This window comes from Aotus nancymaae, unplaced genomic scaffold (genome assembly GCF_030222135.1).
Source record: "Aotus nancymaae isolate 86718 unplaced genomic scaffold, 86718_ANA_hifiasm-v0.15.2.pri h1tg000008l, whole genome shotgun sequence".
Classification (NCBI taxonomy): Eukaryota; Metazoa; Chordata; class Mammalia; order Primates; family Aotidae; genus Aotus; species Aotus nancymaae.
This window is the reverse complement of record NW_026988419.1, coordinates 2,108,576-2,120,260: the sequence shown is the minus strand read 5'-3', so window position 1 is coordinate 2,120,260 and position 11,685 is coordinate 2,108,576. Positions and strand designations below refer to the sequence as shown.

The 11,685-nt window shown below is 63.3% G+C and overlaps 1 protein-coding gene across 2 annotated transcripts; it reads right to left on the bottom strand.

Moving 5' to 3' along the window:
* Positions 1-977: 977 nt before the first annotated feature.
* On the bottom strand, positions 978-8,957 carry ECEL1 (endothelin converting enzyme like 1). 2 transcript variants are annotated; one of them, XM_064372790.1, is made up of 18 exons: positions 8,842-8,957; positions 7,006-7,892; positions 6,325-6,393; positions 6,107-6,217; positions 5,929-6,021; positions 5,639-5,763; positions 5,168-5,390; positions 4,573-4,671; positions 4,228-4,302; positions 3,975-4,078; positions 3,676-3,734; positions 3,544-3,595; positions 2,920-2,987; positions 2,638-2,762; positions 2,224-2,289; positions 1,860-1,955; positions 1,544-1,620; positions 978-1,401 (listed from the first exon to the last, which is right to left on the bottom strand). In XM_064372790.1, exons 2-18 carry the CDS (start codon positions 7,789-7,791, stop codon positions 1,302-1,304), a joined length of 2,328 nt encoding a protein of 775 aa, XP_064228860.1. In that variant the 5' UTR covers positions 7,792-7,892; positions 8,842-8,957; the 3' UTR covers positions 978-1,301. The 2 variants fall into 2 exon arrangements, with proteins under 2 accessions (XP_064228860.1, XP_064228861.1); XM_064372791.1 differs by having other exon boundaries at positions 3,981-4,078.
* Between the last annotated feature and the right edge of the window lie 2,728 nt (positions 8,958-11,685).

Sequence of the window (11,685 nt, the reverse complement as noted above, 5' to 3'; positions counted from 1 at the left end):
AGGAAGGGCTCCATCCCATCCCGGACCTGCCACGCCCCTAGGTGTCCTCAGTTCCCGCCTCTTCCGCAGGGCCACGCGTGGTTGTCCTGCCCAAGGCTCGGGTAACAAGGACTTTTTAAAGCTCTCTCAAGGCTAGGGACAGGGCACAGGCAGGCACTGTCTAGGCAGAATGACAAGAGCTGGGCTGGCAAGAGATTCGCCACTTCAATTCAAGAGATGGGGATGGCCACATCGGGCGGTGCTCAGGGAGGGTTAACCCCTCTAGGCCACCCCCAAAGGAAGGAAAACAGACCTGGGAGGAAGGGCAGGTGCCCACTGGCACCCTTCAATGCAGACTCAGGATCCTTGAATGGGGCTGCCCAGTAGGAGAGTCTCCCCTTCCCCTGCCGCCTCTTCTTGGTCAGGCCAGGCCAGCCGGTGGCCTCCAGCCTGGGCAGCACTCCCCGCCTCAGTCCACCCTTGTCATGCCAGAAGCCTACCATTCCTACTAGACTTCTCCTTTCTACACCCCAGGAGCCCACCTCCACGCTGGAGGAGAGGCCGAGATGTCCTGTGGCTCGGCCCCACCTCCGTGTAAGCGTGGGTCACAATCCCCCTCTCCAGGGAAGCTGAGGTCAAGGGCCAGGCCAAGACAAGGCAGAAGCTTCTCCCATTTCAGACTTGCAGGGGACATGAGTCCCAGCATCACCTTGGAATGTGGGTCACCAGGCCATGAGGCTGATCTAGGGGTGTTCCAGAACTGGGCAGGAAGCCCTGGGCAAGGCTTTGGGGGAAGGCGGCCGGGCCAGGGAAGTAATGGTGGAAAACAGAAAACGTAGAGGAGCAGGGGCCGGGGGGCGGGGGCTGGACACAGGCGGCCGAGGAGGAGACGAGCAGGTCCTCTCCACAGTCCGGGTCGTGCTAAGCGCCCCAGCCTCCCTGCAGAGGGCTCTCTACAGCTCCGCCTGCCCTGGGGACCCGTGAAGAGGCCAAGGCAGCAGTACAGTGATTTATTGACCAGACTTTGCAGCAAGAACACAGCAAAGGTGGGGCCCGTACAGTCCAGCCTGGCAGAGGGTCTGGCCTCCTTAGAGCAGAATCTGGGGACCCCAGCATATCTCCCCCACAGCCCCCAGAGTCCAACCTCACCCCTGCTCCAGGCACCTCCTGAAGTGAGGGGCAGCAGGGCGGCTGGGTCCTGGAGGGGCTGGAAGGCAGGTGGTACCCAGAGCGGGGCTGGCACCGGGTGCATGCTTGCCCTGGTAGCCGGCAGGAGGCGATCCGTGCAGGGGCAGTGGGAGTGTGCAGGTGGGCAGCCAGGCTCACCACACGGAGCACTTGTGGGCAGGGTTCATGGGCGAGTCCTTGGGACAGTGGAAAGCCCGGCCGAACTCCTCAAACTGGGACACGCTGCCCAGCACCCTGGGGTGGGGAGAGACCCACACAGTGTGGGGCCCTGCAGCCACCCCGACCCCAGCCACCGGGGGTGACTTCTGTTCCTTCCCATGCTCTCGTCCCACCCAAATAGAGGGAGTGGACGAGGCCAGGCTGGCAGGTGGCATACCTGTAGTGCTCAGGGGCGTGCTTGTCAGTCAGCACCTGCAGGTAGATGGACTGCGACCGTCGCTTGATGCACCAGTTCTGGATCCAGGAGTGGGATGGAGGGAGGAGGGGGAGATGAAGCCAGGCACCACCCCCAGCCCCCCACCCAGCACGCAAGGCCTCAGGCCCCCTCAGCGCCACAGGGCCATTACCTTTGAGGGGACAGGTGATGAGAGACAGGCTGGCCATGCGAGGCCTGGGCAAGGCAGGGCTGGGACCGACCCTGGATGCCATGTCCCCACCCCGAGGCTCCCAGTCCAATCCCACACCTGGCCCACCTGGGCAAAGGCGATGAAGAAGAGCTGGTCATGTGTGTACTTGAGCCGGGGCAGCGGGTGCTCTGGGCCATGCTCCCGCACCCACTTCTGATAGGCCTGGGGACAGACAGAGCATGAACCTGTGCCCACCCGCCCTGGGCACTGCTCCCTCTGTCCTCCATCCAGGCAGCCCTTCCCGCTCTCCCTGTGAAGCGGGGCCTGTGAATACCTCCTCTTCCACTGGATGGTATCCCCAGCACATGCCTGCCCCGCCCCAGGCCAGAGCTCTGCAGGGTGGGCAGGGAGGGGCAGCTCTGTCCCTCCTGGAGTCCTGATCCACCCCGCCCCTCCCACAGCAGGGGTGGAGCACAGGCAGGCTGCTCACGTGGTAGGCCAGCTTGAGGCCGCCCATGTCTGCAATGTTCTCCCCAAGTGTGTGTTTCCCATTCACCTGCCAGGAAGAGAAGAGGCCGGGGGCTGCTTGGGGCCCGGGTGGCCTCGCTCAGGCATTGATACCCTGGGCCCTAGCCCCTAATTCCCACCATCCTTCTCCTTCCTTTGCCCAGAGTTTGAGGGGGGCTCCAACCCTCCTCTTTCCCCCCGATGCCCTGGTGCTCCATAAGTCTGCGCACACTCATCATGTATCCACGTGAGTGTGCGTGGGAACTGAGTGTGTGTGCAGGGTCCTGGGCACGTGTTTTATTTGGACACGTGCATGTGTGCAAGGGTGTGTGCGATGCTCCCAGCCCGTGCCCCACCAGGCCTGAGGGCCACAAGGGGCAGGTGGAGTCTCACCCACCCGCTGGTTGTAGACAGTGAAGTTGTCATAGAGACGGACGATGCACTCGGCCTTTCGCAGGAAGCGGCTGTAGGAGGCCTCTGTCCACCAGTGCAGCAGGTTCCCTGAGCGATCGTACTGGCCCCCTGTGGGCAGTGCAGCCGGCTGAGACCCACCATCACCCTGACCTCCCTCCCCTCCCCTCCCCACCCATCAGCCCCAGTTAACTCATCCCCCACCCTGCCTCTCCACTGCCTGTCCTGCCCCCTCCCGGCCATCCATGTGGGCCCCAACAGGCCTCACCCCAGTCATCGTAGCCGTGGGTCAGCTCGTGTCCAATGATGGTGCCGATGCCCCCATAGTTGAGAGACCTGGGCCCACGGCAGCAGCATTAGGTCCAGCCCTCACCACCCTCTGAGAGCCCCATGCTGCTGCCCAGGACCCAGATATCCCCTGGCCAGGCCAGAAGGGGGCCCAGGGAGGCCACAGAGGCATCCGTGTGGTCCAGGGGCACTTGTGCCTCTGCTTCCTCATGGGCTATATGATTGCCAGTGGAACCTAGCCAGCTGCCTTTTAGGAAATCACATGTAACAGAGCTGACTGGGCGGTAACACAGAGCTGGAGGATACAGGAGGGAAACGGAGGCACCCACGTGGGGTTTAGCCTCCTACCTCATCATGAGTGTTGCCCCACCTTTGAAACATCTAAACAAGCCTCATACAAGTAAGGAAGACCCCAGGAAGTTACAAGTGACAAACCTAAATAACCAAGGATGCAGTGGGGAGCCAGGGTCCGCAACTGTCCTGACTCTTGAACCCAGCTGGGTCTGGGGCGGTCGTAGCCACAGTACGCTGGCACACACCGGGTAGACAAGGTCTGCATGCCAGCCCTGCCCTCAGCCACAAACAGGGCAAGCTATGTACTCACTGTGGGAAGTCAGGGTCGTACAGGGTGGGCTGCAGGATGCCCGCGGGAAACACTATAAGAAGGGGGTGCTCAGTGGGAGACCCACCCACTTTCAGAGCCTGCCCCGCCCGGCGTAGGGACACATTCTCTTACCCATCTGGTTCTTGTTGGGTAGATAGTAGGCGTTGAGCGCCTGTGGGGGGAGCAGCCAGCTGTGGAGGGAGGCTGGGGTGAACAGGGGCACACACTCCCTCCCCATGACCCTCACATCACAGCTTCCTCATCAGCCATCTCCTGACAGTCTGGGGGTCACCCTTCCACCCCCACCCCATGCCCTGTGCTGGCCCATGCACCCACCCACATCTGCATGGCTGTGAGGTGATGTGCCCCACCAGCTCCTGCCCTCTCCCCACAACCCTTCTCTGACCCCCAGCTCTGGGTCAAGCACCCACGTGGACTTGTCCACCTCCTGCCGAATCTTCTTGACTGACAGCTGGATGCTGAAGCGGATGCTGTTCAAGATGTTCTTGAAGTAGGTCTTCTCGTGGACCTCAAACTGCGGGAGGCGGGGCAGCACTCAGCGGCAGGCGGGGCGGGGCTACCTGCAGACCGGGCCACAGCCTGGCCATGCAGGACACCTGCCCTCCTGAGAGCCATTAGTAGAGGGGCCGTGGACAGGCTGGGCAGGCAGGGTCAGGGCCCCACCTCATACTCCTTGTCCACAGCATCGGGTTTCAGCAGGAAGTCTGGGTAGCCGACCATCACCATCATGTACTGGAGCTGCAGGCCGAGGGCAGGTGAGGGTGGCATGGGCCCTCGGGATACAGCACTTCCCCGACCCCCCAACCAAGAAAGGGACGGCACCCCCCCCACCCCCACCAAGAAAGGGAGCACTAGGCCAGCCTGGGAGTGGGCTTCACCGTGGGCTTCACAGTGGAGGCAGGCCTGGTCAATTCCTCAAAGCCTCTTTGCTCCTTTTGTCCTCTTTCATTGGCACACAGCAGGTGCTCAATGTGTGTGGGACCGACACATGGCACTGAGTTCCCTCACCTTGGCCCGAGCGGCAGCCCTGGTCTCAGCGTCCATCCAGTCCAGCTCCTCCAGGCGCTGGCCCAGGATGTACTTGATGTCTTCCACCAGCTGCTGCACCTGCAGGGTCAGGGGTCAGGGAGCAAGGGTCAACTCAGCCATCTTTCACTCTGGTCCATCACTCCTGGCAGGAGGGGTACCCCCATCTTTAAGCAGCACTTTCTAAGCCCAAATCTCAGTGCTGGGCACCAAGAGGACACCTTGGAGGTGTGGATCCAGGCCTTGCACCCCCAACAATGAGCTCACAGGATAGAAGAGGAAACTGCCCCAGCAATGACCACAGACATCCCTGAGGCCACGCCTCCTGAGCACTGCTGAGGAGGGCTGGGGCCTGGCAGGGAGGTCCACCTGCAGTTCATAGTCCACATGAGCTTCCTGGAGGAGGAGGCTTGCGGAGGAGCAGTCTAATGCCTCAGAATGGGTTGAGTCCTTAGCAAGGCCTGGTGCCCCTGCCTGCAGGGGGACAAGTGGGGCTCCCCATGCTAGGACCATGGCCTCAGGAGGGGTCCACCCTCAGTTCAGCACCATCCTCCCCACCCAAACTAGGTCAGCCCACCTTGGCTTTGCTGGCAGCTGAGAAGTGCTCATGTACAAAGAGGGCACCAAGTGCCATGCCAAAGTGGCGGTTGGCCTGGCCCAGGCAGACCCGGGCCAGCTCCTGTGGCTTGTCGCTGCCCTCCATCTCCCGTGCCAGCTCGTGCAGCGCCTCACGGAATGGCGGGGACAGGTGCTCACTCAGGACCACCACCACGCGCCACACCAGGTAGTTGTGCAGGACCCTGGGGGACAGATGAAGCCAGTGGGTGTCCAGACAGATGTTCATATGAGCCATCAAGGGCACCACCCCCACCTGTTCCCCCCAACCTGCGGCTGGACCCAGCACCCAGACAACCACACAAAGATGGGGCAGGAGGTCATCCCAGATATGCAGAGCAGAAAATTTAAAGCCCACCCAGCAGATAGGTCCAGGGTGCAGGGGAGGGACCTAGTGGCCGCTGGGCAGAAAATGCCAGATCTGCAGCCATACCGGCGGGGTGTGGAGCGGATGAGCTGGGACACCTGCTGCATGTAGTCTGTTGCCAGCAGCACCACCTCCTCTTCCTCTGAGAAGTCCTCCTGGAAGATCTGGTCTAGCAGCCACTTCCACTGCAACTGTGAGGCCAAGGACAGGGACAGTGAGGCTGGGAGTGGCAGGGGCCACAGAAGATGGGGGAAGGCAGAGAGAGGCAATGAGGGAACATGAGAGTCCATGGCCAGGGAAGGGCTTGTCCAACTGCCCCCAACCCTGCCTGCCCACAAGGACTAGGCCACACTCACGTGGGGGGTGATCTTCTGCAGCTGCCCCAGCGTCACTTTGTTGTACATGGAGCTGACATCTCGCCGTAGGTCATCATACTCTGACACAGTGATCTGGGAGAAAGATCACAGCTGACCCAGCCCTGCTCCATGGTGGCCTCCCCCCAGTCCAGGGCAGCCGCCAACCCCGCCTGCTCACATTGGCCAGCCGCTGCTCCACCTGCAGGATCTCCTGGGCCTTCTGCTCCACAGCGTCTGCACCCAGGAGGCTAAGCACTCGCTCCATGAACACCCTGTATGCTGCCAGGATCTATACCAGGGGAGGGGGCTCATCCAGGGACAGGGACAGGCCTAGCCTGGGTCCACCCCTCCTGGGGCCCCAGGCCTTCCCTCCCTCCCCATCCCACGCCCCCGCACCTTCTCACTCTCCTCATCCTGAGCTAGGTACAGGGTCCTCTCTGGCAGAGTGAGCCCATCCTGGTCAATCTGAGGAGGGAGACAGGGGCCAGAGGTCAGAGGTCCATGCCATCAATTTCCCTAAACAGAGGGAATTCCCCCCTCAATGCCCAGAGTGCACTCAGACATCCATGGGTACAGCCCCAGAAGCACGCAGACCCCAACCCCTCTTTCCACCCAGATTAAATGGCCAAAGCCCCCATCCCTGACTGTTCCAGCCTGGGGACGCCTAATCTTACCCCTGTACTCCTGCATTTTCCTTATCTGTCGGAGACATTCGTAGATCCTCCACTGACTGTTGGGACCCCTAGCTTTGGGGCCAGCCCCAGCCCTCACCGAGATGTCCACCCAGCCCGCCGGCGCGCCCCTCCCTCCTGGCCCTCACTGCCTGCCAGAGGGCTGGGAAATTGCGGCTCCCGCGGCTCCGCTAAACCCCGCAATTACCCCAGGGAAATTACTTGCGCCCTCCTCCCGCGCTCTGCCGCTGTGAGCTCCCCTCCCCTCCCCTGCTCTTTTCTCCCCTAGTCTCCTCTCGCGCACCCGCCTCCCGCGCGCAAGAACCCCTGGGCAAGGCCACTACGCCCCGGGTCTGCGGCCGCTGGCGGTGAGCTGGGCGTGTGGGGGGGGGGGGGGCGCACTCACGCGGATGACGTAGCGCGAGGAGTTCCTGTCGTCCAGGCTGACCGTGAGCGAGAAGAGTGCGGCGGCGCTGTACTCGCCCTGTGCCTTGTACAGCAGTCGGTTGAGGTCCCATCGCGCCGAGACCCCCGGGCGCTCCGCCGCGCCGCCCAGGTCCCAGCCTCCGCAGTCCTCGATGACCTCCAGCATGGGCCGCGGGCCCAGTCGCTCGATCTCGCGCATGTCGAGGCAGGAGCGGAAGAAAGCGCGCACCTTGCGCTGGGCCGCGCCGCCAGGTCCACCCCCGGGCCGCGCCAGCAAGCGCCGGAGGCGCTCCTCGTTCTGCTCGCCGATGGCCGCTATGGTGCCATAGGTGAGCTTGTCGTCGGGGATGGCGTGGCGCCGCAGCCAGCCGCCGCAGGCGAACGAGTAGAAGTCCTGGCATGGGTCGATGCTGGCGTCCAGGTTGGCGGCCAGAAAGCGAGCGGCGCGCGCGAAGGCCTTGCGCTCAGGACAGCCTTCCGGACAGGTGCTGCTGCCCGCTGCGACCGGGCCCAGGTACTTGAGCGCCAGCATAGCCGCCAGGATGGCGCAGAGGCCGGCGGCGAACACCAGCCCCGACAGCAGGCACACCTCGCGCCGGTTCCATCGCGGCAGCCCGGCCCGGGACCCCGCGGCGCTCCGCGTAGCGCCCAAGGGAAAGCCCGGGGGCAGGGAGGCCCCGCGCGCGCCCCCAGCGCCGCAGCGGCTCACGTACTTGACCTCCTGGAACTCGTCGTAGTGAGCCGTCAGCGAATACGGCGGCTCCATGGCGTTGAGGCCGCCGCGCTGCAGCCCTGGGCCACCTGGGCTACGGGATGCTCGCGGCTGCCGGCCTCCTCGTGGTCCTCCACATGGCCCCGGGGCCGCAGCTGCTGGAAAGGCAGAGGCAGGCTCAGGAGGCGCCGCAGCCCGACGGGGGTCCGGGGCACCAAGAGGAGGTGCGCAGTCCTGGGTGCTGAGGCCCCAGCACTGGGCCTCGTTCACTGCGGAATCCAGGGACAGGGAGAGCTCGGCGGGGCCACCACCCCTGCGTGCACAATGGAGTCTTCTCCCCTGTCCCCTCCCTGAACACACGTGCGGGCCGCAGGGTTGGGAGGTCCCCGATGGGAAGCAAGAGGCGCTGGGCACGGGGCCTGGCACGTAGTGGGCCTTCACTGGAAGGCTGTCCCTCTTCCCTTCGTCTTTCTTGTCCACGACCTGCCCCAGCCAAGGCCGCGTGAGGTAGGGGAAGTAGCGGAGGCTGGAGTGAGGAGGTACGGTCAGGGGCGCGTCTATGCGGCACTTCCAGCTCTCCGCGCTGGACCGACATACGCTCCAGAAAGCGGCCAAAGAACCAAACTTCGTCCTCGCGGAAGTCCGCGGGACCCAACACTCCAACCCCTCTTGCTGGTTCCTTCTGCTTGGTGGCCCGACGGCCCACTCACCCCTTCCCTAGGGGCGCGCGCCAACGCCCCAGGGTCTCGGACACACAGCCCCCCCACTGGATGGCCCTGATGGAGAACCCAAGACCAGTTTCCTCCCCCCACCCCCACCATCTCAGTCCCCGCCCCGAGCCACTCCTGGCTTCAACAGGTTCTCCCCAGAACCCAAACTTGGGCGAAGTTTCACCCCCGGCGGGGCGCGAGCTGGTCGGCGAGCCACGAGTCCTGGCGCTGTGCCGCGCAGTCCGCGGAGCCGGAGAGCCGAGCCCGGGAGCCGCAGCCTCAGCCGCAGCCGAAAGGACGCAGACAAAGCCGGGAGGCTCCGTGCAGTGGCGGCGGCGGCGACGGAGGTGGCCGCGATGGTGGCCTCAGCGGCAGGGACTCGGGCGCCACTTACCCGGCAGGTGCGCGCCGGAGCCGGCGGGGACCGAGAGGGTCGGGCCTGAGCGGGGGCCTGAGCCGGAGCGGAGCGGCGCGGGCGTCCGGTGCCTCCCAGCGCCCGCCGCCTCCTCTGCCGCCGCGCGGAGCCCGCCGCGCCGCCCGCCCGCCGGCCCGAGGGAGGGGGCGCGCCGGCGGCTCCACCCTCCTCCGCCCGCCCCGCGCACCCCTCCTTCCTCCTGCGTCTCTCGGGCCACCTGGCAGCGGGGCGGCAGCGCGGACGTGGGTCGGCTGCCGCGGAGACAGGCTCCCGGGGGTCGTGCGCGGGCTGCGGTCGGGGACTCCAGGGTCCAGCCGCGTTCCGGGACGAGTAAGGGCAGCGGGTACTCCAGCGAGGGGTCTCCTCCGATCCAGCGTCCCCACTCCCAGCCGGCTGGAAAGAGGCTGGAGCTGGAGATGAGGAGCCGAGGACTCCTCGGAAGGGCTGAGGGCGGTGTCAGTAGCGTCTGTATCTGCCAGCACAGTCCCTGGCGCAGAGCGCACCTTCACTACCGGCTTCTTTGTCCTCCTTGGAACCCCTGGATCAGCTCTCCACCAGGGCTTCTGGCTGGCCTCTCCCCCTTCATCTATACCCTGGTGAAGGCAGCTCAGTGGGGACTCCTGCAAGAAGAGGGCTTGCAGCCCCCATCCCCATCCTCCCCAGCCTTGGCTAGCCTTGGCTGGACCTGGCACCATGGCTCGGGAAGTCCCTGGCCCAGGTAAGAAGAAAAGGCCAAGACAAGAAGAAGAGAAGCCTCCCTGCTGGCGCCAGGAAGGGCTGGAGCCTGCCCCCTCTGCCCAGCAGCCCCAGGCCTCAGACAGGCCCTGAGCCTCAAGACCTTGGTATGTGGACTGATGAGGGGTGGGCAGGCAGGGAGCAGAGACTAAATTCACCCACCCCCTGCTTTCTTCCAGGTGAACTGGCGTTTTAAATGTAGGGCCTCCCCGCTGCCTGTAGCCAGAGCCTCTTCTACCTGCCTCCCTCCCTTGGCCAGAGAGCCTGGCCTTCATGGGACATAGAGAACCTGGGGTCCTTGGAAGACTGATACTGTTTCTGGAATCTCTGCTTTCTCTGCCCTGCCCAACCCACCCCGTCTCCATCTGGTATCTCTAGCAGGGGACCCCACAAAGTACCAGCCCTTCCAGGCCTGCCGGCTCCAGCCCACAGGATTGGCCTAAACAATGGTAAGAGTCAAGGAGCAACATCTGATAAAAATCACGACAAGGTAGGGACTCTGCTAACCTACCCATCCTCCCATTCCCGTCCTCTGGGGCTGTGCATCTGCCCAGCTCCTGGGCCCTGGCCCCTGTCTTGCCTGTTGCCTGTGTGTTCCCCTCTCCATCTCTAAGCCCCCACTCTGAATACTCTGCCTCCATCTCTGGCCACCCCAGGGTCATCCTCTGCCCAATGCATCCTTCTCGGGTCCTATTAATTCTAAGGAGGAAAAAATGGAATTACTTAAATATGGTGATTCCATGAGGGGGAGGGGAGGGCAGGGAGGTGGCAAAGTGGCTCTTTGTGCTTTTAATCTGCATTTTTCCCTCAACGTTCCTGTCTCCAGGAGGATAATTTTCCAGCCTTTTCAGGCCCTGATTGGTATCATTTCTCCAGCAATGACAGCTTTTATTTTCCCCGAAATGAATGCTGTGAAATTTCCAAGAAATATAAAAATGGATATTGTCTCAGAGAGCCGACTCTTCCGACAGAAAGGCACAGAGGCAAATATGCTTCCCTAGGGACACTTCTACTCCAGCCACAGGGGTGGGGTGGGGGCAGCCTCCAGGCCCTCAGTCTCTCCTCCCTCCTTTCTCCCTCCCTCCTCCTTTCCTCCTCCCTCCCATGTCAGCTCTGGGACCCCCTTCCAGCCACCCTCTCCCAGACTCAGCTGCTATTGATCTGCTCATGGGCCTCACGACTCCCAGGCGGGTGCCCTGCTGGCTCCACCTCACCTGCTCTGTTCACTTCTCATCCCCCAGCCCTGCCCCAGAGAGCAGCAACCAGGGCCTACAGGAGTTGACTTGGAATTGGGCCCTCTGACCCCTCAGTCCTGGTGGCCCTCGCAGACTGACAATAAAGAGAGGTCGGAGGCCCACTTCCTTGACTTTGACACCTTCTCTGTAAGGGAAACTGACGCTGTAGGGGAGTAGGGCACCAGCGGTCTGGCCTGTTGCTTGCTCACTCTTTGGGGGGCTCTCTTCCTACCCCTAATTGCCAAGGTGACCCCATGACTCATGAGCAAGAGAACGACAGGCCACAGCAGTGCCCAACAAAACCCAGCCAAGCCCTGAGTGAGGCAGCTGGGTGCCCAGCTTGGGGGAGCAGTGGGGTGCCACCACAGCTGACTTGGAGAGCAAAGGCCCGAGGGGATGCAAGGGGCATAGATGAGGGGTTCAGGACCTGACCCTCTATCTCCTCCCTGACTAAAGGCAGATCCCAGCCATGCTGTAGAGCGGGGCATCACTCGGTTTGGGTTCTGGGCATGGAGCCCTCCCTGAGGACCGCATGCTATCACCAATAGCTTGCATCTGTTGCCCATTCACCAAGTGGGTGGCTAAGTGCCTCGCTCTGAGGTGGGGCTGCCACCTAACACCAGGCCTGGCCCCATCTGGAGCCTGTTTGTGGTGGGACCCGCTTCTCTCCTCCAGCCTGCATGCGGGTGGGGATGGACCCCTTGTCCTGCCTCAGTGTGCCGCCACAGGGCGTCAGCTCCGGGACCTGCCCTGCCAGCCTCCACCCTGTCCAACCAGGCCCCACACCTCTGCAGATCTGTGGTATCCTCTGAGCTGAGCCCTCAAAACAGGCCCTAGCCAGCTTCCTGTCCTC

Excerpts from the sequence above, each read along its gene's own strand:
- ECEL1 (XM_064372790.1), bottom strand. The coding sequence starts at position 7,791 with ATGGAGCCGCCGTATTCGCTGACGGCTCACTACGACGAGTTCCAGGAG. Across the intron at positions 4,303-4,572 it reads GGGCTGCCGCTCGGGCCAAG|CTCCAGTACATGATGGTGAT; the intron begins GTGAGGGAACTC and ends CTCGGCCTGCAG. Across the intron at positions 1,956-2,223 it reads GCCTCAAGCTGGCCTACCAC|GCCTATCAGAAGTGGGTGCG; the intron begins GTGAGCAGCCTG and ends GTCTGTCCCCAG.